Here is a 24,259-nt window from a genome sequence, read left to right as displayed (position 1 = left end):
AGGTCCTTATTGATATTACAAGATTAACGCATCTGCAGTAAAACCAAGCATGTCCGATAAACATCCTCAGATTTATTTCGGCTTCAAGAAGAAATGGGAATTACACTTCATGTGAACATCGCCCTACCCTTATTAGATGTCCGCCATGTAAATTACAGTCCTTGTAGGAAGCGTTCATTGTTTTTCCAACCCACTTTTAACTTCCAACAAAATTACGCCTCACTGCAACGATGCCCATCTAGTGGACAAACGACTACTTATCGCCAATACTGAAAATGCAGCCATGATGATGATGATGAATATTTATTTTGGCTTTTTTTAATCCTACTGAATTTGTAATTATGTATCGGCCCCGGGGACGAAATTAAATTTTTCCGTAAAAGTCTAGTGGGGCTACATACCCACCAAATTTCATGTACCCCGTGGTTCGTGTCCCGGTATCAATGACCAAAAATTCAGGGAGTAGATGACGGAAAAATTTTGAATTATGTGCATGTGTGCGTGTACAAATTTATGTTTATGTGTGTGGGTGTGTGTGTGTGTGCGTTTGTGTGTTTGCCTCGCGTGATGTGTTTGTGCATGTGCATGCATCGCGTATATATGTCTACTGTGTGAGTATGTGTCATAATGTGATGATTACTGTAAATGTATGTGTGCGTGTGTATCTGTTTATGCACATGTGTGCACATGGAATGGGTTAACATGACCCCTGGAGGCAAACATACGGAAAAAATTGGTCCAATGGAAAACAATGGACGCTTCCTACAAGGACTGTAATTTACCGCGAGCGGACATCTAATAAGGATAGGACGATGTTCACATGAAGTGTAATTCCCATTTCTTCTTGAAGCCGAAATAAATCTGAGGATGTTTATCGGACATGCTTGGTTTTACTGCAGGTGCGTTAATCTTGTAATATCAATAAGGACCTAGGTAATGTTACCGTTAAGGCTTGGTTGAGTGATGGAGGCATTTGATTGATTGCATTTGTAGAAAACTATAAATGCGGTTATACCAAGCAAATTGATAGCAGCACTGTTTGTATCTTTCGACTGTCATTTATTGCACGCTGCTACAAAATCATTCTGTGCAATGGAAGATTTACCAACGCTACACCGGGTCTGATACAGTTTTGCCTATACATGCGTGGAGACTGAGACGCCTGTTTATTTTGTTTTAAGTGCGTGCATGGTGTAAGGGGAATCGATGTGCTTTGATTACAGCTTGGTAGTTGTAGTCTTGTGAAATTAAAAAGCACGTGTGTGTGAAGTATCCAAACAATGACACCTTCATTTCATTATGGCTGCTTTAGCAACACACCTTAAGCTACTGTGTAGTGGGTCCCATCTAGAAGTGGCTACTTCATTCAAGGCTTTCCTTGACTCATGGAGCTGCTTGAATGTTATTACAATTTTTAAGCCAATGATATGGTAGTTTAAGTCCGCTTGATCCTGTAAGGCGTAAGCCATTGGTTTCCAAAGGAGATTTTATTTGTGTCGCCAGCATAGCCTATTGACAATTTATGTTGTAAATAGGCCTACCTTATAATCCTACCTGTAGCTTAGGGAAGCTAACAGCTTTCTATTAGGATCTAGTTTGTTAGTTACCGTTTTGTCATAACTCCCTGATGCATTTTTGCATTTAGAATAGCCAGAGCGTGTATATCTCAATCGGAAAATTAAACAATATCGGGTGCCTATGGACTAGGCTGGGAGAACCCAGCCTGATCTGCCCACTATTTATTTTTTGATTTCTTAAAAGATTGAGCTTGGTCTGATGAAAGCCAGACTAGCCATGGACCTCAGTTACACAATGCAAGGGAACATGAATCAGCCTATATTTGCACGAACAATAACGGACAAAAGCTCTTCAACTTTGGCCCGTTAAAATGTGTATGAACAGTCTAGCGACGCATTTCATCAAGGCCCATTTGGACATGTCAGTTATTTGCACCACTGGTTAGATGTAAAACAGCATTTCGTTTCAGACTAGGCTACTATTACTTAATTTGTGCATTAACAATAACGTTTCAGACTACTGTTACTTAATTTGTGCATTGACAATAAAGTATTACATGAACTAAAGATGACTAAAATCTTATGTAGAAGAAGAAACATTCACAAAAAATCCATCCATCCAAAATGACCTTTGTTTTTGATAGCTGTTGAAAACGCATGGAACTGACAGAGATGTTTTTGTTTATAAATACATAAAAAATAAATAAATAACATTATGCTGATACCTTTTGCTTTTCCCAAGTACAATGTAGCCTACAGGTGTAAGTGACCTTTCATCAATCCAGTTGCAATGGATGAACTGTGATGAACTGCCCTACTTGTGATTGTTTAGAGATTTTAAAGGTTTTATAACAATGCTACATCTTCTTTGGCTATTCTACAATCTATTCACCTTTTCAGCACCAGTAGGCTACTTTCTGTGCAGCCAAGACACACACACTCAGGCATGCCAAACAAGCATACACAAAAGTTTCAAGAGTGGGGGATGGAGTAAAATATGGAGACAAATTGAAGTGTGATTTATTTTCGCGGAACGGATGTACAGGACTGAGCGGCGGTCATATTTTGTACCGCTATGCGGTACATCTAGTTCTCCAATCTTCTCGCCAGGTAGGCATCTGAACTATTTTCCTTTCCTTTCTGTGTTTCTTAAGTTGGGCAAATCACAATGGAATAGGTAACTGGGAAAATGGACGTTGGAGCTAACCGCTCAATGTTATCGTTATTATGCTAGCCTACCGTCTAGCTAGCCACAACAGTGTTGTTATTTTATTTATGAGAAATGTCTGCAATACTTTTGAATGTGACTCGTAAATAAGTTTAAGAGTAGTTTTTATCATTTGTTTCAAGTTTTTGTTTTGTTTTGGTTGTCTAATGTTACCGTTCGCCTCTGAACATTTTGTCAATGTTTAGTGTTTTCATCGTAATGAGTTCAACAAGAGTCAACACAGGGAGTAGGCAATAGCTCTGCTGTGCTTCGTACTGCTGTTCTTGATAGATATAGATATATATATATATATATATATATATATATATATATATATATAACAACCGCCTGTCCTAGAACGAACTACACACAGGAACGCCCAGAACAGAACTTTGTAGAAAGACGGATCTACTCAGTGGCAGAACGCTACTGTTGAAATTCCAGCTGGTCAGCTGGACAAATAATTCCATTTCGCATAGCACTACACTGATTTAATTTAGTATTACTCACATGTTGTTTATATAAGCTGTATATATTTTGTTTTATATAATTTGTTTATTTATTTTAATGGCCATATTTATAAGTTATTTTAATTATTATTAATCTATTTATTATTTTCTTTATCTACCTGGATAAATTATATTTTAATATTACCCTATATACATCTCTCTCTCTCTTTTCTTAATAAATTCTATATTTTCTTACACCTTGAAACCAGATATATTATTCAATTTATTTGTTTATTATTCAATTAAATTGAAAGACCCTGTAAATTCCTCCCTCTCTGTGAAATCTAAGTCTTACACAGGAAGGGTTACATCTACATTGCACTATATTTCTTGACCTGTCTGTATATTTCATCACCTTTCTATACTTTGCCTTACATGCAACACAGCTCAGATCTTTGGTTTCTATGAAGGCCAGTCGTTCTAAATGGATGGTTGCTATGGCCAAAGGCCAGTTCTATCTCTGCCGTTGTCAAGCGGGCATATCGTAGAATTCTGATTAACCTTCTCTTATTTGAAACATCTCTATTTTACTTAGCCCACTTCCATACAGTGCGTCCCATTAAGAAGTGGCCACTTCATTCGCGCTTACCGTGATTCACACAGCAGCATTATTAAATTAATCTGTCACCATATGCCTATGCCTACGTTTGCAAAGAAAACATTTTAATTTGATTCACATGAAATGTTACATTTCATGTACATGTTGACAATAAGTAGGCTAGTTTTGGTTGTTGGTGGTGTTATTGCATCCCTTAGTTATGCCTACAAATGCAAGTTTGCGATTGGAAGCTCCTGTACACAATAGTAGACGCATTTCAAAACATCGCGTTAGGAGTTAGGAGTCCTCGCCACTGTCACAGACTTAAATACAAAATTTGGTATCGATATGTGACAGTGTTCCTGAGATATGGATGACTTCCTGTTTCGGAGCGTCGCCACCGATTTCGTTTGGCTGTGGCCCGAAAAACGCTTTCAAAAATCAAAAAAATCCTTCTGGTAACTTTTGTGAGGCTTGGTCCAAGGATAATGTACGTCATGTTTCGTGGGCGTTCGGACCAAAATTGTGACCTGTGAAAATTTAGTTTCGCTTTCTGTTCAATCAATATGGCGGATCGAACCATTGGTTTTTCCACCCTGACGCCATCTTCGCGAAGCAACTTACACCGGGTACTTTTTCACGGACGTTTTAAAGTTGGAACAGTGTCTCTGTCTCAAAGGGCCTAGGCGCTAGAGCAAAAAATGTAAGTAAAACTTAAGAAGAACAATAAGTGTGCTGCTTTGCAAGCACACTTAATAATAATATAAAACAACTTCATATCGTCATAAGCTGTCCCAACAGTTAGTGAAAATATACAGCAATGCAGAGTATGGCGAGTATACCATATGCCTGGCTAATAAAGAGATATTTAAACTGATTTATTTTAAATGGTTAGGATATCTTTACTACGAAAGCGTATTGCTAAAATAAATAAAAAGGCTCAGTATTATGTAATTACGTGAAGTTTCTTGTTATAACAATATCTTTGTCACGTTTTAACAAGATATGTAGCCCATCACATTATTACATAAAATTATCACGTTATTTCATGATACTGATATTTTCGGGTTATAACATGAAAATATCATGTTATTTCAAGATATGATATTTTTATAAGATAATTTCATGTAATAACGTGATATATATCACGTTATTCAAGATAATGAAACTAAACGAAACGAGAGGCAAGAATAGGATATGCTTGTTTACACGACTCAATCAAATTCTATTTTAAGCTCGGTTTAAAAGGACACCAGGCAAGCCTGATGCTTTTTCTCTACGAAACTCCCCCTCGCTCAGTCTGAAGCTCTTTTCCTTTTCTTTGCATCTTCCGTCCAAGGGTTTTCGGCTGCTTCTTCGCCGCTCTGCCATTATACACACGCTTGCAACAATCTCTAGCGTTTGTTAGCCTGCCTCTGTGCTGTAAACTGATCCTGCTTCGGTCGCGGGTAGGATACAATCAACTTGCAAGTGGGATATTCTTTCTACAGGCAGTAGGGCGGGAGAGAGCCTTCATTCGCCCGTAGAATGAGTCATTTAACCATATACCGACTTACGAAGATGATTAATTAACACGAAAACATTGCCTGGTGTCCCTTTAAGACATTTGAACACGGAATATTCTGTACCTGTGTGCAGTAGGCTAGCGGAGTGGCAATCGGGAGAGTCGGGAGGATTCCCGATGGGACCGGGCTGATTACAGTGTGATCTCAAAACGCATGCTATTGCTGTTTGAATATTAAATTTGCTGTGCTCTCCAGCAGCCTGCACTGTGCGACTGCAGCGCTTCACTTCTCACTCCCTCGTCCCTTCCCCACAGCCCTAATGACTGCGATGACCTGCAGGCTACCGAAGCTCGAGCTCTATACATTTGCCCACGTGCGTGAAGATTCGCGATATTTATCAAAGTCCTTTTCTCCCTTCTTGCGTCAGGTTAGCAAAAGTTTTATTTATTGTGTTGATAAGAAGATAGTTCTGCTTTAGGCTATCAGGCTGTGTGAGAAGGCTATCCTGCACACAACCCTCTCGACGGCTTCCTTTTCAGCGGCTCTCTGCCCGATACACACATCCCTCTTAAGCTGCTCCTCAGTCAGCTGGGATGATATTTTCAAGTTATACCGTGAAAATATCATCATCATGAAATAGCGATAATTTCATGTAATAACGTGATATATATCCGTTATTCAAGATAATGAAACTAAACGAAGCGAGAGGCAAGAATAGGATATGCTTGTTTACACGACTCAATCAAATTCTATTTTAAGCTTCGGTTTAAAAGGACACCAAAGCAAGCCTGATGCTTTTTTTCTCTCTGAAACTCCCCTCGCTCAGTCTGAAGCTCTTTTCCTTTTCTTTGCATCTTCCGTCAAGGGTTTTCGCTGCTTCTTAGCCCGGCTCTGCCATTATACACACGTTTGCAACAATCTCTAAGCGTTTAGTTAGCCTGCCTCTGTGCTGTAAACTGATCCTGCTTCGGGTCGTGGGTAGGATACACCCGAACTTGCAAGTGGGATATTCTTTCTACAGGCAGTAGGGAGGCGAGAGCCTTCATTAAGCCCGTATGAGTCATTTAACCATATACCGACTTACGAAGATGATTAATTAACACGAAAACATTGCCTGGTGTCCCTTTAAGACATTTGAACCACGGAATATTCTGTACCTGTGTGCAGTAGGCTAAGCCAATTGGCAATCGGAGAGAGTCGGGAGGATTCCCGATGGGACCGGGCTGATTACAGTGTGATCTCAAAACGCATGCTATTGCTGTTTGAATATTAAATTTGCTGTGCTCTCCAGCAGCCTGCACTGTGCGACTGCAGCGCTTCACTTCTCACTCCCTGCGTCCCTTCCCCACAGCCTAATGACTGCGATGACCTGCAGGCTACCGAGCTAGAGCGCTCTATACATTTGCCCACATTGCGTGAAGATTCGCATATTTATCAAAGTCCTTTCTCCCTCTTGCGTCAAGTTAGCAAAAGTTTTATTTATTGTGTTGATAAGAAGATAGTTCTGCTTTAGGCTATCAGGCTGTGTGAGAAGGCTATCCTGCACAGAACCTCTCTATCGGCTTCCTTTTCAGCGGCTCTCTGCCGATACACACACATCCCTCTTCGCTGCTCCTCAGTCAGCTGGGAATTGACCACATACACGTAGCCTACACACACATGCACAAAAACAAACACTCATCAAGCAGCACTGTGTAAGCCTAATAGCAGTTAGGGTGCAAGTTCAGACACGACTAGTTATCATTTATGCCAGCCATGAGCTCTTGTGGCCTCGTTTCGTTTAGTTTCGTTATTTTGAAATAACATGTATTTTCATGCAAAAACGTGATAAATATATTGTAAAAACGTGAAAATTATATCTTGAAATAACATGATATTTTCAAGTTATACCGTGAAAATATCATCATCATGAAATAACGTGATAATTTCATGTAATAACGTGATGCATATCTTGTTAAAACGTGAAAGATATTGTTATAACAAGAAACTTTTCACGTAATTATAATAGGCTACTGAACCTTTTTATTTATTTTAGTGTGGCAGCGATACGCTTCCGTACCGTACTTTGCAGCTCTAGACAGATTTATTTTTTATTTCTGGTAAAAAAAAAAAATCCCTTTTAAGAGAAAAGGTTGCAGACTCCTGTTCTATGGGAATAGTCATGAAATGTAGCTTAGGCTAAATCCTCCTCATGTGATAATAATGAAACATTTTCTTATCCATTACTTTGACTAGCCTACATGTTTGTGTGGGAAGAGAACAAAAGGGGAAGAGCTCACTGCCTGACTAGTTACTGCACATGACAGTAGACATGTATTTGACTACAGCTGCATGCATTGTAGGCTACATATAGAACAGGGTCTTGCCATGTTAGACAACACATTTCAAGATAACTACCTTGAACTTTAGAAGGTCGTACATTTATGATTATGATCTTTTCCCAGGCGTTTAATTGTTTATCTGTCATTTCATTTTCACTCTGATAGCATGCAAGTATTCCAACCGGCCCTAGACTGCAGGGTACTTCCTGTTGTCCATCCTCCACAGGAAGACGAACAGGAAAAGATTTAGCTTTTACCTTTGGGTCCTTTTCATAGTAATACTGCTGGGTGCGTATCCACCTTCCAACCAGGTGGTCTCTGACGGTATGTGCCAGGGCAAAGTAATAATCTCTTGGGGTGGCAACATTGCGATCCTTCACCAGTGTAAAGTGTAGATGCCTGTTGAAGTTGGTCTTTATTTCCGCGACATCACCGAGCCCTGCAATGTCCCTGACACTGATCTGTCTTCTCTTCTCCTGGTCGGTCAGTGGCTTGGCCATGACTTGAGAGGCAACTCACGTCGCAAAACGAGGACGGACAGGATGCAGGATTAGGAGACAGATAATTGCCAGTCTCTGGACGACGGATCGGACTTTGGAGAAAGGAAGAATATAAGCGTCACACCCCTTATAGTCAGTGTGCAACGAGAGGCAGACAAGCCAATGTTCTCGACTCTTATTGGAGGAAGCGAACTGGAAGTTTTTTTTACAGGTTAGAGATACAGCGGACCGCAGTCAAGTACAAGGCCATGCTGTAAAACGAGAATCGTTACCAAGCGTCTTCCATAGGGTCGTGGTTTGCGGGGATTTAAACTGTAGGCCTAGGCCTACGTTCAAATGTTTAGCGTTGATGTTTGCTCAGTCGTGTAAAATGCATCACATGGGTTTCGCTAGGTTTGGTGCATAGTCTAAGCCTTAGATTAGCCTAGTGCTAGGTTTATTCAACGGAACTACGGTTATTTTAAAACCATTTTCACTATGCACAATTCTCCATAAACCTAAGCACCACAACTACTACAATTAAATAGGTCTGACTATAACATGAGTCAGGCACAAACCCAGATACCCGAGAGTTGGAACGTTCAATAAGGCGTGTCAGACTTACATTAGTCTACAATTAGCCCATTTCACAAGATGGAGCCGCTGTGTAAATTAACTTCCAGTGGAAGAGCACTGTCCCATAGACAGCAAAAGAAAAGTCCACAGGAAAGACAGAAACAGGAAGACGTTTTACCCTGCCAATTAAGGTATCATTGACATCAATGAGGCCGGACACCTGGACACTTCGAAATTAATTGGTCTATTAGTTTTAATTGTCAATTAGCTTTTCACGTGACGGCTGACACCCTATATCCTAATCAAACTTGTCTCTAAAATGTCAAGTAGGCTAGTAGGCAATGGAAACAAACATCTTAAATGGGATATAGCCTAGCCTAGGCCTAAATGTTGTTGGAAATTTAACACAAAAGGACAAATATAAAAAGGAAGTGACTTCAATCACCAGTTGATATTTTAAGTCAAACATTAGCCTAGGCGGCACAGATCGACCAGTGTTAATAATAGCGCTGCTGTGTGCATTTTTCTAAGGTGACAGAACGAGTGGCTGGGAAGCACAGACATGTCGACCACATCGCAAAAACACAGGGACTTTGTCGCTGAGCCAATGGGTGACAAACCCGTGACGGCTTTGTCTGGAATCGGAGAAGTTTTGGGAAAGAAACTTGAAGGTCAAGGTTTCGACAAAGTGAGTAGCCTATAGGCTTCATGCCTCTGAACTATAGGCCTACAGCACGTGCGCCCACCAGTTTCCATATCTGAGCGGCAAATAACATCATTATTGTAACATTGGATGGGGTCGGCTAATGTGTGTGTGTGTGTGTGTGTGTGTGTGTGTGTGTGTGTGTGTTTCTCTAAATGTTTCACTGACTAGTGTATCCACATTTGTTCTATTCAAATTATATAATATTACGTTTGAAATTCGGGAAAAGGGCTAATCTGAAAACCTGTATTTTCATAAATGTATTGCAGGCGTCTGTGGTCCTAGGGCAGTTCTTGCTGTTGCGCAAGGATGGCGAGCTGTTCACGGAGTGGCTCAAGGATACCTGTGGTGCCAATTCCAAACAAGCAGGTGCCTGCTCACAGTGCCTGAAAGAGTGGTGCGACGCATTCTTGTGAAGTCGACCCTGTGGTTCTGAGGAAAAAGCAGACAGTCCAGTTCTATTCTCCAACAGTCTCATCCCTATCCTAATTGGCTTTTGGAAAGGCTGTCTACTTCTGTCGTCATTATCTAGCACTTCAATATACAGACGCAACAGGAAATAAGCACTTGATAACTAATATCAGATTGCAGATGAAATGTGTCACAACAAGTAGAAAATAAATACCCACACTTTTATTTTTAGATTTATATATTTAAAAGTAAAAACAGTTGAACACATTAGGCATGCATTGTCAAGATATGACATCAGTACCTCTTGTGTTTCATTCATCCGTTACAGACGGTCTTCAGTAGGCTGCTGATGCACAATAATCATTACATTCAAACTGACAAGATAATGAAAAGATCACATTGTCATGATGACACCCATGTAAAATGTAGAAAATACAATCAATGTAGACATTATCCCAGAGTAACATCTTAAATCCTCACTGGCCAACTATTATGTCAACCTGAGCCTGGAACTGGTCAGGTGGCAGGTTCACAGTGTCTCTAAGAAGTGAAATGTTGCCCCCAGTGCCCAGCTCGTCTCTACACCATCAATTGTCCTGGAAAGCTGAAATTGACACAAAAAAATAAATAAAAAATAGCTGCTTTCAATCCGACTGACAGAATTTGCATTGTTTTCAGGAACTATTAGTCAAATTTACAGAGAAAACAGTTTCTATTGTAGTGGTTATGTTCAGTATTCAACATGCATACATCAACATACCTATTTACTTAAGGAAGATGCACAATAATTGGCTTGTTTAGAATGAACTTTTTTTGTTTGCTAATGGTTTGCTTCAATTCTTCATGTTCATCTGGCAAAATACCTTACTTGAACATTCATTCATTGAAACTTCAATCAATTTTGTTTACAGAAGCTTCAATCAAGTCTATTAGTACAATAACTATTGTCAATTTCTGGCATTGGTCTTTCATTACCTTAAACACTTTATCTACAGGGAAGCCCAGCTCCTGTAGTAGAACTGAGATGTAAGTGAGGTCGAGACATATGAACGGATTCCCTTCAGAACTGGAAGTCATATTATTGCACACTGAAAAAATCCAAACAAACAGAATCAGAATCTGTACTGGTATGCAAGCAGAATATATACTGGTACAGTAGTAAAATTAAAAGAAACAAAATAGCAAAACACCCCCAATACCTGGAATCTTGTCATTAGCCAATCTATATTGTATATTTAGAATTGGTCTAAAGGCCAATGCCCACTGGCAGAGACATTTGCATCTATGGATTTGACGCTCAAGAGAGCATTTTTCTAAACTTTGGCATTGACGTACGTCAGACACAGCCAGTGGGCTTTGCTCCAAAGTGACAAGAGTTCTAAACTTTGGCATCGTTGACGCGCTTCAGACACCGCCAGTGGGTGTTGGCCTTAAGAATTAAGTACATTTATTAATGTTAGGTATTTACAAAGTTTGTCAAGTATGCATCTTGTTATACTAAAATAGGTCTAATAACTCTTATGTTTTTCCATCATTGAAAATTCTATTTTTGATATTAGAGGGAAGAGTTATATTAAACCACATCATTGAACAGACTTGGGGGAAAAAAACATACCTTTTTTGGCACCTTCAATGTAGTCACTTACTCTAATCGACCCTCCGTCTTGCTCATCTAAACCACAAGAGTCAGCATTATTTAATCATTGTAGTATGCTGAACTGAAGACCTGAGTTGATCAGTAATTAATAGTAGTAAGCTTTGTCATTCTTTGTCAGTCTACTAACATGATCTATTATCATGACATCCATTACTCATGAATATTCAGTGAACAGTGAGTCGGCTGATTTTCTGAAATAAAAAATATATATATCACATACCTATGATTCCTAGGTCCACACCTCTATCATAATAGTATGAGAACGCATAGAACTCCATATCTTTGAAGTCCTCCACCTTCTTGACTTTCTTGTAAAGCATTTTCTCCACTTTCATAAGGCAAGACTCATAGATAGGTTCTCCTGAAACAAACAGTATTTAAATGGGTTTCCTTACCGCTATCAAATACCCTTCACATCTTAAACCTCTCACAAACAACAGCAACCTTGTTAGTCTAAATGCATACACATGAAGTATAAGTATATATACTTTTTTTGATCCCGTGAGGGGAAATTTGGTCTCTGAATTTAACCCAATCGGTGAATTAGTGAAACACAAACAGCACACAGTGAGGTGAAGCACACACTAATCCCGGCGCAGTGAGCTGCCTGCTTCAACGGCGGCGCTCGGGGAGCAGTGAGGGGTTAGGTGCCTTGCTCAAGGGCACTTCAGCCGCGGCCCGAACCGGCAACCCTCCGGTTACAAGTCCAGAGTGCTAACCAGTGGGCCACGGCTGCCCCCAAAGTATAGGAATGATAGGATGAATATATATGAAGTTATAATATAGTATAGGAATTGTTAGTGGGCACGCAGATATTTTTTTACTATACCTATTTTATTTACTATACCTGCTTTCTGTCCTCTCAGAGTGTAGGTGACTTCCGCATGTTCCCACTGGCCTGTATAGTCAGGAGCAAGGCATGGGCTAATCAGCTCCTGGCCTTCCTGGACTGTGGAGAAAAAAGTCAGTGGTTGCAAAACTGGTTAGAATTAATATTACATTTTAAGACATATTCTTATGTCTTACATATTTGATTAAGCTAACAAGTCAAACAGTTCAAATACAGGTGTGTTTTGAAACTGAATGCATTGGTTCAAAAAGGCCAAGTTACTTTGAAAATTGATGTATTTTTGCCATCTAGTGGTCAACTCTATGTACTGACATTATGACAAATGTTTGATGACTGCACAACTCCGCACCATGGTTTATGACATAGAATAGAAACCAATATTCAGCAGATTTGGGATGCAGAGGCTTTGGTTTCACATGCCCAAAGGGTAAAAAAAAGAAATAAAAAAAGAAAAATATCACATGAAAAGAAATTAAGTGTACAAATTCCTGCAGAAGACTAGACTGCATCTATGGTGTTGGACTGATGGCAGTTTTTCCTGTTAAGCCAGCACGCTCCAACTAAATCACAGCAACAGCTGGCATCCAAGGAATTAATCTTCGCCCATGTTATTAAGAGATTAGATAATGGCTTATTTATGGGAGGGAGGGGGGTCTTTAAAAGGAAAAGATGAAGATAAATTGAAAACCACATACGAGGTTGTCCTTCGGTTCCTCCTAATACCGCCAGTCTCGCTGACATCAGGCCAAGGCCCAAGTAGCTGGGGGAAAGAGTGACAGGAATAAATACAACAGCTCGATGGATGCCATTAAGAGAAAGAGAGAGAGAGAGAGAGCTCATGCTCAGATTGTTTCAGTACATAGTAATGGCAGGGGTCACAAGGCCATTTTATCCAGGCACAAGGGAAATGGGCATCTCACAGATGCATAGTTTTCCAGGCTCATTTGAACTCAAGGAAGAACATGTGCTATGGAAGTGTCATATGTGCCATAGAAAGTCCAGATTAGGCTAAAGCTGAGGTGGGTAATCTCCTCAATTGCGGCCCACTGTGGGTAGTTTACAGTCCAACCAAGTCAGAACACACCAGATACAAAACATCTGGGCTGGGTTTGCTGGACTTCGTGCTCTGAAAGTGCACTGAACTCACTGGCAGACTATTACACAATCTTTTTCAAATCATGATCCAAAAATCAGACCTAATGGAGGTGCATTGTGATTTCCATCCCTACAGTGTTTTAAAGTCACCATCACCATCATCAAGCGATTTGCCACTTTTGAGGAATGCTTTTATCAGACAACTAGACATGAACTAAACTGAACTTTGGTGTTTTACATGGTCAGATTAATCTTACTATGTCTCAATTAAATTTTTATCAAAAATGCCCTCCTCCCCTTCCTCCGATATGGTGCTTCCCTACTTTCTAGCTGCAGTGTATATCACTTAGAAATAAGTAGATGCAGCATAGTGGGTCTTGACATATTCACAGGAATCCCTAAACATTGAATATTCATGTTGTTTTATCCGATATTAGTTATGCAGATGTTTAAGAGCTGTACATAGGTGTGCTAACTCAGGTAACATACTTTCATAGCCACACTGACCCTTAGAGGCCAAGGCTGCCCACCCAGCATGCCTCAAAATACAAAAGGTTCTATATTCCACATAAAGACCAGGCCTGTTTGATCTTACCTGTGTGAGTAGAGTGTGTAGGTCAGGTTGAACATCTTCAACGATGTAATATCATCTGGTGAGGTTTGAATGGTTTTCTAGGGAATGGAACAGAATAGGTAATGTTAATACCAACTTCAATACTATAATATATTAAATGATTACAGTAACTATCCCTGGCAACCACACTTGTATTATAACTAGGGGTGTAACAAAGTACAATGGCATTATCATATCGGAGAATTCCGGCGACATTTTCACATAGATAGCACTGTAGCTGTCGGTAGTACCGACAGTACTCTGTGACCTCGAGAAACAGAGCTTTGTGCCTTGGCAACAGAATGTGAAGACATTGTTTACATGTGATTAAAGACATTCTGATTCATTCTTATTTTTCCTTTTATTTTCCAGAAAGGATTTTGGTAAATCATTGTATCGAACCTTGAGCCATGAATCGTGCATCGAACCAAGTTGGGAGTTGACAGTATCATTACTAACCTAATTGAAACATATAAAAACACACAATTCCCCACACACACACACACACACACAGCTGTGCGCCATCATCTTCATCATTGCCCTCGGACAGCAGCCGGTTAGATGCAATCAATTGGACTAAGTTAACATGGAATTTTCTTTTTTTATTATTTCTTCTTATTTATTTATTTTATTATTTGTTATTTTTGTTTGTTGTCTGTCCTGTATGTCTTGGTGTCACAGATACGCTGGCGATTACGCTGCTCCGTTCGGCATCTTTTGTCTTTTGTTATTTTGTAAATTTGTTTGTTTATCTCTTGGTGTCATGGGTACACTGTGTGTGTGCAATGTCTTGTGTGTGGAGCGCTTTGGGTTGCTCTCAGTGCATACAAAAATGCACTATATAAATCAAAGTTACCTTACCTTACACAAGTATGCACACACTCACATAGGCGTGCACACGCACACATACAGACAAGCGTATATGCGTGCGCACACACACACGTGTAATGTTCATCATCCGTCCAGCCAGAAAAAAAAGATCTATCATTAGAGGAGAGGAAAAAAACCCTGAAGCCAGATCCAATCTGCAAACCAATTTCACTTATAAAGGCGTCAAGGGCTTGCACTGAGGAGATCTCAACTCTTTGAAAAACAGTGTAATGACATGGTAAATTGGTCCTCAATCCCTCGTGTACAAGGCCTGACCTAGTTAAAGAACAAGAATCCCCCTCCCTGTCCTAATGTCCGACAACATTTATTTACCAGCCCTACAGGATTAGCAGGGCATTTGCGGATTAGGCACTAAGATGGGAGGCCATCCCGGTAGTTTGTGAGCTTTGAAAGAAGAGATCTGGCTCTTTGCTATCAGAGGAGAGGAAGGGGTGGGGACGTAGAGGAGGGGGGGTGTCCAGAAGCGTCCATACTCACCTCGTCTTTTGGGGAGAAGGTGATTTGTGTGGAGCCTCCTCCTAAGTCCAGCATTCCTACGGTGGGTGTGGCAGCGGTGTGCAGCCCACCTGTGGGAGAGAATGTGTGTGTGTGTGTGTGGTGGGATGTGGGTGGGTTAGTGTAACAGTGCCAAGATGCTACTCAAATCCAATAACAGGTAATCACAAAACTCACAAAACTCCAGACTAATCTCTCCCTTTTCCTCTACCCCCCCCCCCCAACTCGTTTAAAAAGAGTGCTCTGTTTGCATTGCTGAAACTAAGCCTGTTTGGGCTCGTGGGTTTTGACCTAGCCACTGATAGGTCAGCGCCATGGGTCAGTGCAGGATGAGAGTCCCCAGACTCAGTGACAGCGCCAGCAAGCAAATGTACACCCTCAGAATAATTAACTTAATAAATGCTAAACTTATGCTACCTTACATACACTACATATTCATATGGTATTTTATGTTATAACATTTATAATTAATTTATATGTGTCAATATTTCTAATATAACATGCCATGTGAGTCGAGTCAGATCTCTCAGAGGTAAGTCAGGAATATGCGTCAGTGACCATGCCTGGGCTTTTGTACGTCTACATGGACTGTGATAAGATATGACGGAATCATCAGTGTGGTTCTAGACCTTGACATTTTTACATAATCCTGGACAGTTTCATGGTATTCTGTCCATGACATTGTCCTAGCAATCTGACTGGCCAAATCCATTTCAGATAAACAACATGAAAACAACAGTCTTCTCTATGAGTCATCACCACTATGAATGTCTCACCTAATAGGAAGTTAATGGTGATCCATGCTGACACTCCTGTATTGAAAGAAAGCAGGGTCAAACTTAAACAAAGTGTTTTATTGGAACAACACATCAATGGAATTGTTTCCAGGCAAGCAGTAAAACCCTCTTAAGGTCAAGATTTAGCATTTCAAGCATATGGCACTTATTTTATACATCTGCACACTGCGTCATACTACTACTAAGTGAAAATAATCCTAATGTTTGCATGACAACTGCAAAAGTGCTGCATTAAAAGTAAAATAATCCTAATGTTTGCATGACAACTGCAAAAGTGCTGCATTAAAAGTAATGGTACGTTTTTAAACATGCAGAAGGATATCAGATCTTTGATGGTTATCCTTGTAAATAGTTAAGAAGAGATCTAAAACTCAAAACAAGAACACTTTATGAAATAAATAAAAAAATGTGGAAAAACCGCTTATAGTGTGGAACAAGGCGCTGCTTAGCGAACACACATACGTTGCTCCACTTACACCTCCTCAGTCCATAAATTCCTCTTATTTTTTACGCATTCTGCTTCAGAGAAGCAAAGTAATCTACCAGGATAAGCCCTGGGCACCAAGAGCCAGAGAGGCAAAAATATAACAGATAATAAGTCTGTGAAATCCGGTTAGGGATCCCACAGGACAACTGCATTAGCTCCACAGGAGAGCCAAAGAAATCTGTCCATTAAGATTTTGGCGAGAATTTTGGGAATTTGACTATGTCAATGCAAAGGGCAATTTCCAATCCAAGGTTTCCGAAAAATTCCTGCATTTAGGCAAGTCATTTGGGATTATAGAATCAATCAAAACCTTTTTTCCCATTTTTATTTTAAAAGTCAACATTTGTTGCCTCACAAATTAATGGCAGATAATCCGTTTTCGAAGATTAAGTGGAACGTTATCCTTTGCACTCATTATTTCTTGTGCGAACTACTTTGAAGGATTGGATTAAAAAATGCCTCATACGATTATTGCTTCGTCACTTTATACATCTATATGACGAAGACCTATAAATCACACAGCCATGGACATAAACAACTTATTCTTTTTTAATGTATGCTCTGAATGTATGCTCACTGCAGCTGTCCTGGATGGACTAGAGAGAAAATACAGGTAAGGAGCAGAGAGGGGGGGTAATATTCTTGCTCCCAAGGATCACTGGATCCAAATGGATTTCTAGCATAAGACATGTGCAGTGTTCAGGCCAAAATGCCTCCATTACCCACAAAGAACTCAGGGGTCAGGAACTTGTACATCTGGCTATTTCATAAACAAGTATGAAATACAAATTCCCCTCCTCTGGTCCAATAGGATAGTTATTGGTTAAGCTAGTTTCCCAAACAGCTTTGGACTCTCCCCAGGCCACCGGGTTATATCTCTATTGTTAAGCCCTACCAATATGCATAGTTTTGGTGTGAGAAATAAGCTGTTACTGGTCATGGAGGCAAACTTGTACATTTCCACATTTAACTTGCTTTGCTGTAATCTGTTGTAAGCCCGGTCTACTGCAAGTGGGAAATCAAAGCCTGGTCCACTTGAAATCCCTTTAGCGTGCCCTCTCAAAAACTCTTAGAGCCCTTCCCCAGGGGAAATGGTCTGCAAAATCTCCCCACCAAGACCTCTTGCTGTTGCCATAAATCTGAGCTAGCATAAAAAAATGGAGAAAGAATAGCATTCTATGAATTTAGGTTTGGGGTGTCAGTCATTGTGATGACTGCACAGTTATTTCTAACCCCAAATAAATGTCTCACGGCAGGGCATTTAGGTAATCTCTAGGTCATCCTCCATCATCACAGGGTGCACTCAATTTAAAGTGCTTTTGCGCATGCAGTGCAATATACAGTTGGTGCTGTACTTTTTGGAGTGGCAAACAAGTGTCTTTGAGGAACAGTTCTGGTGACTGTCAACTAATGAAGCTGGAGATAATGGGATACAGCTCTATGCTCAAAATATTGCATCCAGTCACTGCTCTCATCTCCTACCTTCATCTGTGCCATCCATTATGGACACGCTTTCCTCCCTGGTGAGAAAGGGGGAGGTTCCGAAGATTTCCTTAACCTACGGAAAACAGTGGGCCAGCATCAGTAAGAGTTTATGAACTGTGATAAGATGGAATCGTCAGACATCCAGCTATCAGAGTAGCATTATACCTTGACATGTTTACCAAGGCCTGGACAGTTTCATGGTATTCTGTTTAAACTTGAAGACAGTGTCTCAACACTCACCGACTGAGCAGAATTTCCTTCAGTTCAGAAAAATGTTTTTTTTTTATATATGTGCCAAAACAATTACATAACTACTGAATGCTACTTGCCTTTTGATTAATAGCTTTGAAAACAGATGGCAGAAATGGCAACACATGGAGATGGTTGCACAAAAATGGCATGCTCCACAAAGAGCAGGAAAAGTGTCAAATTAATTAGTGAAAGGTTGGGTTAAAATGTGTAGCTTACATTATTGCTAAAACGTAAAAATTCAGCTGACATACTGGAATTGGCTGCAGTGCAACTTCAGTGTGGTCAGCTCTATTTTCTATGGAAATAATAAAAAAAAATATTAGGTTACTGAAAGGTTACTTTCACTCCTTTCTTTAATTGCCTATGTATGGTGTGGTGATGCAAAATGATGAAGCTTTTACTGCAATAGCATATTCAGTTTGTAGCAGGAAACTATGGTATTACAGTATATGTTAATTAGATTGAAATGATATCCATGTTTATTTTTTACTTAAAATTATACTGGGCTGGGTTTCCCAAAAGCATTGTAAGTGTAATTGTTTATGACGTCCCTCTTACGAATGTCTTCTAATTTTTCAGACCATTTCCCGAAAGCATTGTAGTGTAAGATCGGCATGAAAACACTCAGATGTACGGGTTGTTCCAGAGTATGATGATGGCTAAGAACGTCTTAACAGGAACTACTGAGGTCACAGTGGGACTCACAGACAAATTACAACTAAAAAATATGTTGACATTTTATTTCTTTCTTTATTATATAATGATATTAGACATATGAGATATGTTTCATACTCATAATGTGATGGAACCTAATTGGCAATGTTATGAAAGGAAAGTCTTTGGTGGAATAGTTTAATCTTTTATCAAATCAATAAAAAGTACAAGTACAAGTACAAGACTGTGCTTAGGCCTATTATGTACTCATTAACTCACTATCTGTGGGACACCCACAAGTGCCAAAGAGCAGGCATTTTGTTGTATGCCTTGAGTAACCTAATATGTTCACACATCATGCAACAAACAAATATGACAGTGAAATAATATATATACTTTTTAAATCATTAGCATTATATATGTCTTTTTGTGTCATATGGTTTATTAACTTATGCAGACTTAATCAGATTTTTTCTGTCTTTTAGTCGGTTAAAATGTAGGTTCTATGAAGTTTGTAAAGCACTGTTTACATGGACAGCACCCCTTAAGTACTATTAAGAGCAGGTCATGTGTTCATGGCACGAGCATAACACACTTAAAGTCATTATAACACTGGTAACCAATCAGATTCACCACTATCTGTAAAACTGGGCCCTGGGCCCATTCTTCCAAAAAGTAAATAAATGAATAAAAGATAAATAAATCAGCTTCATGCAGTAATGATTTGTGAAAGTCAGAGATCATGTTGGATATTTGGATATGTCTCCTATATCCAAAACCCACACCTCATCAAGTGTGTTTAAGATAACCCTCTTGAACAGAATAACCTGTTTCAGCCAGCCATTAATCTAGGGCCCAAAGCCTTTTATGGACATTTGTAAAGCGCCACATCACAAAGGACAGGACAGAGCTTTAGAAACACACACACACACACACACACACACACACACACACACACACCTTGGTCAGTAGGTGGTTAGCCTTTTCCCCTGGCAGGAGACGCAGCCCTGCAGTTGCCTTCAACACCAGTGGAGTGCTCTTCCACTGCAGCGCAGGGACATTGTCCTTGGCCGATTCAAGTAATTGAAGGATGCCATCCGCACACTACAGAGTGAACAGTAACAACCATGAAGAACTGATACAACTGCATTTCATGGATAGAAATACTACTGTATGTGTTGCCAGAGTTGCCTAATTCATGAGGAAAATATTAGGCAAAGTGCCTACTGGTCAGCTTACTTTATCAGGATCATCTGCGTACGCAGAGAGACCTGGTTTAATAGCTTTGAAGGTCTCGTGTGCCAATTTAGGAGACTCTGTTAAAAAACGATGGACAAAACAAAAGGGTTAGAGTAATGAGGATAGTTCATCTACAGTTATACAAAATTAATTTATATTAGTCAAGAATGGTAAGCAACACGTCTTAAGGCAATGTAAGAAAATTTAAATGGAAGGTTTCAGGCTACATTGTACAAGCACGTTAAAAAAGGGACTGCAACATGTGGACTTAAATATACATTACATTATGATGAATCTATCTCTCTGGCTCAACTCCGACAGAATCACCATATAAAATCACTCCGGTTCCAATGCAAAAAGTTACATAATGCCACTTTGATTATACAGTCAAACAAATCTTGTTGACAAAAAATATATGCTAACTACAATGTAATCTTAATCGACCTCTTAGCTATTTCTGTGTATATTTGTGTGTGTGTGTTTGAAAGTGCATGTGCGCGCGCGCACACACGCCAAATAGCAAGAGCTTAGCAAAATATTAACATAAATGGCAGGTGCTTGATGGCCATTAGAATATGACAATCATAGGTTTAACAATAAAGCCAAAGCAGCACTTAAGTGATTTAGCATAATATTCCAAATGGGATAACTAAGCCGTCAGCAAAGCTGCGTGTCAACTTCTTTCCCCCAGTGCAGCAGTGGGCTGCATAAGCCTAATAAGGTCTAACAAAATATTGTCAAACAAGGGCCAAGTTATTTCAACAACTGCTAAATCACATTCCATTTTATGTCAGGCAAGAATCAGCAGAAACATTTTATCCACACCCAAACCATGCCCTGTTCAGTTTGTGTTGGAATTCAAGTTTATTGTTGTCAGACCACAGAAGTAGCCTGCCCTGAGCTTACTGCATGACAACTCCACATTCATCTTTTTCCCCATTTAGAAACCCAGCCCAGGGACAGTGGAGGATTATGCGGAGTGCTCTCCATCATTGCATATACACAGAGAGAGAGAGAGAGACTTGTAAATGTTTCAAAGAAACTATTCTCATACCATTGGGTTGAAGGAGAAATTTAAAGACGTGTATCCTCGTCCCCGTACTCCCAGCATCAAACATAATTCCATACAAGAAATCTTCACTGACTACTTCAGCTGAAGTTGGCCTCAGGTGGTGGTCGATGGCCCAATGGTATAACGGTTGCTTGAGAAGTGTTGGCCTCTTGTCGTCATTGTGGTACTTGACATAGGTCAGATACACCACCACGCAAACAACAAAGAGAAAGGCAAGAGCAAATTTTGGAATCCTCATGACAGCCCTCAATTGTTCATTCTCTTTTTCAGTTACCTATGGTTTAGAGAGAAAGACTTTTCAGATCTCCTGCCAAAGTGAAGTAAAACACACAAGCAATACTAACCATATAAGGACAAAGAAACATAATGAATACGTGGCATTAAGTTAAACTAATGTCCCACATTTCTACACTTAAAGAAATCTCTGCTTATGTAGACACCTAACAATGCACTATAACTTACATCTCAGCATGTCAAATAACTTTTATGGTGCGGTTAAGTTAACTACAAGTGTTTGCTAGACATCCTATTATTTCATCAGACAAGACACAGAATATAACAGTAAGAGGCAAGCTGTCAGGCTACAACCATCTTTCTAGCAGGGTACGACGCTGGATAATTATGCCATAGGCATAGAAGGAGAGGAGGTTTAACCTAAAAGTTCTTACCTTACAGTCCTGTCTTGGGGTTTGGCGTCACTGTCACTCTATAGTGATCGGTTCGTCTTTATGTCTATCTATTTGACTGGATAACTTAACATATCTTAATTCTCGTCGCATTTTCCTCCCATCTGAAAGGTAAACGGTGGTTAGTGAAAAAACAACTTCAGAAGACCATAAATCTCAACCTTACATAAACACATACAGGTTTCCTGAACGCGTGTCTCTGTTTGATTACGTCATCACGGCACTTCCTGTTGATGACGTGTTCGAGGAAGTGTGTGGTACTGCTGTCCTAGCATAGGCATGGGCATAGATCCGGACTGATAGTTCTGACTAGTATTTACGCATTATAGAGGGAGAGCAGATAGCGAACAAACGTTCAGAAAAAGTCCTGTTGGCAAATTTGAGGAAAAGTCGGTAAAGAGGCTATTTCACACAATTTGAGGGTGCTGAATTCAAATGATTTTGTTTACCAAGCTCAATTTTGAGTTTTAAGCTTACTAATTAGCATAATTCACATACTTTTTGGTTTTGCCATCAGATAGGAATTGCAAATAATAAGGCATTAATATACTCTTTATGTATCAGATATGTTGTAGGACAGGACAGGAATTACCCCAATGACCCTCAAGTAGCAAATGAAAATAAGCTAAAATTAAAATATAAATTGAAATAATAGCTAAAATTCAGTATGACGTTTAGAAGCAAAATAGATTCCTTGATAATAAATTGATAGAATAGTAGCCTAGGTGACTGCTCATTTTTCTGTAGAAAGTACTTTGTCACTAACTATTATGAACAGTTGTCAGTCTTTACAGAGGATTGACACTGTATTTTTCTTTTACTGTAAAGGCGACTGTGTTTGCCTAGTTAAAACATATCACTGGTGCTCTTTCCTATCATTCAAATTCCATCCATGCAAAATAATGGAAGAGTGTGCCTGTTTGAGGGTTGCTGAAGAGTACTATGGAGATTGCATTATTTGCAACAACAAAAAATAGACAAGATATCCTTTATAGTGCAACAAAAATAAACATTCTCCAGTGCATCATTACTGCATATGATGCTGAAAGGGAAGTAGACCTAGGACAAATCCTCAGCTATAAACTGATTAATGTCCCTGTACTGTAGCTATTGCAGATAGCGATGGTTATTTGTGAAGTGGAAATAAGCCTCCTCACTCAAGTGCTGTCTAGGAATGTGGAATTTCCAGTAGTGATCACTGCAAAAACTGCTCATTCAACACTGGTAATAGATGCTCAAGATCTAGTTATGTCTTTAGGACACCCATCTGACTGCAGCACATTTAAGAAGTATGCAGGAAAGTTTGTAAGAAACTTTTGTATTGTTATTTGGTATTTGTTATGTGGTTGCCAATGATGTTGACTATCAAAGAAATAGACCTAATGTAGGAATGCACACAGATATTGCAACAGATACGCTCAGGCCAATCCAAACTTTTCTCATCTGTTGTTCCTCGTTGGTGGAACACACTGCCAGTTCCTACAAGGGCAGGGTCATCCCTCTCCATTTTCAAAAAACTCCTGAAGACCCAGCTCTTTAGAGAATCTACTCTCATAGCACCACTTACAACAAGTCTTGCTGATCCTAGCACTTACCACCCGTCTTGAACTGACACTCAACTGTTTAAAAACAGCACTCACTGATGCACTTATTCTTACTGTACTCTATTGCTTTAAAACTTAACTGTTACCATGTTGTTAGTCGCTTTGGTTAAAAATGCGTCAGCCAAATGTAATGTAATGTAATAATGGTGTAGTAATGGTGTAATAATGGGCTATCTGATTAAGACCCAAAGAGTGGTTGAAACGTGCTTAAATTACACTGGGAGCAAAGAAGACTATCTTCACTTTTTTCCCTTTGCAACTGTCAAAGAAATCCCATAAACACAGGAAGGCCTAGGGTAGCCTACATCAGATGGCCTAAAGATTAGGCTCTTCTGCATAGCATTAAGTGATTTGCATGCAGTAATTTGAACACTGACCTTGATCTAGCCTACTTTTACCTATTTAAAGGTAATTTATTGCCAAAACATCACACAATATAAATGAGCTATAACAAAGAATAAAGGACTTAATCACACACAATTATGTAGGAAGTTTAGAAGTTTAAAACCCAGAACTGACCAAAAGTGCACCAAATTCAACACAAATGAGTCAATACACTTGGAGGAGGCCTGCGTCCTTTCTTTTCCAGATATTTTAGGATTTGGATATAGTTTCA

At 39.6% G+C, this 24,259-nt stretch overlaps 3 protein-coding genes across 6 annotated transcripts in view; 1 reads left to right on the top strand and 2 right to left on the bottom strand.

Annotated features, from left to right (window-relative positions):
• Nucleotides 1–8,097, bottom strand: part of pygb (phosphorylase, glycogen; brain) — a 42,393-nt gene extending 34,296 nt beyond the window's left edge. Inside the window, exon 1 of the mRNA XM_048269028.1 lies at nucleotides 7,855–8,097. Within this exon, the coding sequence (XP_048124985.1) occupies nucleotides 7,855–8,097 (243 nt within the window). The remainder of the gene's footprint in view (nucleotides 1–7,854) is intronic.
• Nucleotides 7,805–10,419, top strand: LOC125311202 (barrier-to-autointegration factor-like). 3 transcript variants are annotated; one of them, XM_048269032.1, is made up of 3 exons: nucleotides 7,805–7,921; nucleotides 9,184–9,340; nucleotides 9,625–10,419. In XM_048269032.1, the coding sequence occupies exons 2-3, from the start codon at nucleotides 9,215–9,217 to the stop codon at nucleotides 9,769–9,771; spliced, it is 273 nt and encodes a 90-aa protein (XP_048124989.1). In that variant the 5' UTR covers nucleotides 7,805–7,921; nucleotides 9,184–9,214; the 3' UTR covers nucleotides 9,772–10,419. The 3 variants fall into 3 exon arrangements, with proteins under 3 accessions (XP_048124989.1, XP_048124988.1, XP_048124990.1); XM_048269031.1 differs by lacking the exon at nucleotides 7,805–7,921 and adding an exon at nucleotides 8,180–8,308; XM_048269033.1 differs by lacking the exon at nucleotides 7,805–7,921 and adding an exon at nucleotides 8,703–8,843.
• Nucleotides 10,233–22,307, bottom strand: entpd6 (ectonucleoside triphosphate diphosphohydrolase 6). Of its 2 annotated transcripts, XM_048269030.1 has the most exons (15): nucleotides 22,218–22,307; nucleotides 22,022–22,143; nucleotides 21,336–21,627; nucleotides 20,282–20,358; nucleotides 20,003–20,146; nucleotides 18,134–18,209; nucleotides 16,144–16,179; nucleotides 15,350–15,438; nucleotides 13,964–14,040; nucleotides 12,969–13,033; nucleotides 12,271–12,372; nucleotides 11,644–11,784; nucleotides 11,382–11,438; nucleotides 10,742–10,854; nucleotides 10,233–10,370 (listed from the first exon to the last, which is right to left on the bottom strand). In XM_048269030.1, exons 3-15 carry the CDS (start codon nucleotides 21,589–21,591, stop codon nucleotides 10,296–10,298), a joined length of 1,308 nt encoding a protein of 435 aa, XP_048124987.1. In that variant the 5' UTR covers nucleotides 21,592–21,627; nucleotides 22,022–22,143; nucleotides 22,218–22,307; the 3' UTR covers nucleotides 10,233–10,295. The 2 variants fall into 2 exon arrangements, with proteins under 2 accessions (XP_048124987.1, XP_048124986.1); XM_048269029.1 differs by having other exon boundaries at nucleotides 22,022–22,237.
• Between the last annotated feature and the right edge of the window lie 1,952 nt (nucleotides 22,308–24,259).

The sequence above is a fragment of the Alosa alosa genome, chromosome 18 (genome assembly GCF_017589495.1).
Source record: "Alosa alosa isolate M-15738 ecotype Scorff River chromosome 18, AALO_Geno_1.1, whole genome shotgun sequence".
NCBI classification, from domain to species: domain Eukaryota; kingdom Metazoa; phylum Chordata; class Actinopteri; order Clupeiformes; family Clupeidae; genus Alosa; species Alosa alosa.
This window is presented reverse-complemented; position numbering and strand designations above follow the sequence as displayed.